The sequence below is a fragment of the Stomoxys calcitrans genome, chromosome 4 (genome assembly GCF_963082655.1).
Source record: "Stomoxys calcitrans chromosome 4, idStoCalc2.1, whole genome shotgun sequence".
NCBI lineage: Eukaryota > Metazoa > Arthropoda > Insecta > Diptera > Muscidae > Stomoxys > Stomoxys calcitrans.
In genome coordinates this window covers 108,829,576-108,832,160 of record NC_081555.1, presented here as the reverse complement: position 1 = coordinate 108,832,160, position 2,585 = coordinate 108,829,576, and the positions used below count along the sequence as shown (strand labels likewise).

General features: G+C 37.6%; 1 protein-coding gene across 1 annotated transcript; it reads right to left on the bottom strand.

Moving 5' to 3' along the window:
• Positions 1–1,695: 1,695 nt before the first annotated feature.
• On the bottom strand, positions 1,696–2,229 carry LOC106081310 (uncharacterized). The gene is made up of 2 exons (XM_013243187.2): positions 1,953–2,229; positions 1,696–1,880 (listed from the first exon to the last, which is right to left on the bottom strand). Exons 1-2 carry the CDS (start codon positions 2,102–2,104, stop codon positions 1,781–1,783), a joined length of 252 nt encoding a protein of 83 aa, XP_013098641.1. The 5' UTR covers positions 2,105–2,229; the 3' UTR covers positions 1,696–1,780.
• Between the last annotated feature and the right edge of the window lie 356 nt (positions 2,230–2,585).

The window sequence follows — 2,585 nt, the reverse complement described above, 5'->3', positions numbered from 1 at the left end:
ATAGGGGGACCACCCCAAGCCCCAAAACACCACCAATTCGGACATATTTGCCGACCATGACAATATGGGACTCTAATGAAAGGTATTAGCGAGTAGAATACGAATCTAATATTCAAATGTGGAACTATGTGTCTGGGGGTCCACCCCTTCCCCAAAACACCCCCCAAACTGGACTAAGTTACTGACTATGGGAATATGGGACATAAATAAAAGGTATTTGAGTGTAGAATTCGAATCTGATATCCAAATATGGGACCAAGTGTTTAGGGGCCGCCATTCCCAAAAAACTTCCCCCCAAGGGGACAAATTTACGACCATAGCAATATGGGGCTCAAATGAAAGGTCTTTGGGAGTTAGGCACAAATCTGATATCAATATTCGGGAAAAGTGTCTATGGGACCACCCAAATAGGAACACTTGCTGACTATTGCAATATGAGGCTCAAATAAAAGGGTTTTTAGAGTGTAACACGATTTCGATTTATATTTTCAAGGCCAACTCACTGAGTGGCCGCCTATCCCCCAAGGGCATCACCCCTTCCCCAAACACACCGCAAAGGGTAAACATTTTTCGACCATGCAAATATGTGGCTCAAACGAAAGTTATTTGAGATTAGAAAACGAATTTGATAACCTATTTTGGGGCCATGTGTTTGGAGGATGCCTCATCGTGGTTTAAATAAATGGTATTTGAAGTAGAGCACGATGCTGATATTTATTCAGGGCCAATTGTCTGGGGGACCACCTCACCCCCGAAAATACCCCTAAATCAGACATCATAAGAATATCGGGCTGAAATAAAATATTATAAGAATGGAGTACATCTTACATCCAAATTTAAATTCGTAGACCAATAAAGATCATATGGGATTCAGATAAAGACACTTATATTGTTAAACTGTTAGTCAAGCGATATACTATTTTCGTAGCATGGTATTTCACTAAAAGCTCTTTAATTGTCGAATATAAATATTCCAAGGAAAATTTTGTTCCATATAAAGTAAATGAAAGCACAACCGGAGCGGGCCCGGATCAGCTAGTAATGTAATAAAATACAAAATTTGTAAACCGATTCTTTCGATATGTGGCTGGAAGGATTTTTTCGTGACCCTCTACATTACTGGTGAATTTCATAGAAATCGGTTCAGATTTAGACACATCCCTAGAGCCACTTTAAGCGCACTTTGGCCAAAATTGTCTACCACAATATCTAAAAAGTTTGATCAAAATCGATTCAGATCGAGAGCCGTAGTTATTACAGTTTAAATATATTTGCTTTGCTCGAAATTTGATACGGGTGGTTTAATAACCCATCTGAATACATCGGCCGAGCTCCATCAAAATTGGTTCAGATATATACATATAGCACCCACTTTGTGCTAATAGAGAAGGTAAAGGGTATTATAAAGCACTGCCCGACTTTTGCCTTTACTTACTGGTTTATTCATTATCCTTTGTTTGTCTATAAGAAAACACCGGGCAAAGAACTTGACAAATGCGATCCATGATGGAGGGTATAAAGGGGTCGATTATCGACGTCAACTCAACTATAGACGCGTTGACATTTGTAAAATTGTAAAAAGGTATGCAATTCAATGCAGAAACGACATGACTGTAACTAGTTTGCTCGCAAATCAACTGAAGTTCCATAATCGACCTATAAGATTCGAACCGGCCGAATTAAGCACCCTTTTGCTTGATTTACAAATCAGGAGTTTTATTTAGAACAAAAAAGCCAGATAATTTTTAAAGCATCCTGAAATCTCATATGTATATGGTCATTATTTTTGCTTGAAATTATGTCCCTTCGAAGTTGGAGGACATGAATCTAAATAGCCACCTTCCTTCATGCGAGTAAACGAAGACATGGGATCATAATTTCTGAAGAAAACCAAAGACACAAAAGAAATTATCCAACATAATTCAAAAAAATTCTTCGTGAATAAAACTTACGTATAAAAGTTGGCATATTTCTCTTTACGCGGCAAACTATGGAGGACATAACAGGCCCCGGATGCACTCAAAGATAGGACAATGCCAAAGCAAATTTGCTTTAAAGATTTGTAGAAATGATTATGACGCATGCGAAACTTGGGATTGCACATGGTAATCCTGATTGCCGCAATTCGATATGAAATGGTTTGGTATTTATTTCGTCTTTAAAGAAGTCCTTCAAAATCCTTTTAATATCAATGCTCTCACCAACTGGAAAATGTGAATTGAATGGATTTCGTAGAAAATATTTAAAACCTATTTGACATAAAATTGCCTTTTAATAGTTAGCTAGGCGCACCTTGATTGATAGTTTATAACATGGTTTAGAGTATGTTAAAAGTTATTCTCCTACTTGTTCTACGCTTATCGGGGTCTTACATCTAGGATATATTTTCTTGGTTGAAGTGTCGTTTTGCTTTCAGTCTCCATCTCTGTCTGCTTCAATGATACTTCACTCGCATATGATTGTAATATGTCATAAGTGTTCATATCACATTTCAACACTTATCAAAAGACATGATGAGAGTAAAAGCAGTAGCAGCTCTAAAAGTGCAGACTAAAACTACCGCCAAAACTGATGTGGTGCAACAA

Bases quoted from the DNA above. Each gene is read 5' to 3' on its own strand.
- LOC106081310 (XM_013243187.2), bottom strand. From the start codon at position 2,104: ATGTGCAATCCCAAGTTTCGCATGCGTCATAATCATTTCTACAAATCT. The intron at 1,881-1,952 runs GTAAGTTTTATT...GGTTTTCTTCAG, and splicing joins AAATATGCCAACTTTTATAC to AAATTATGATCCCATGTCTT.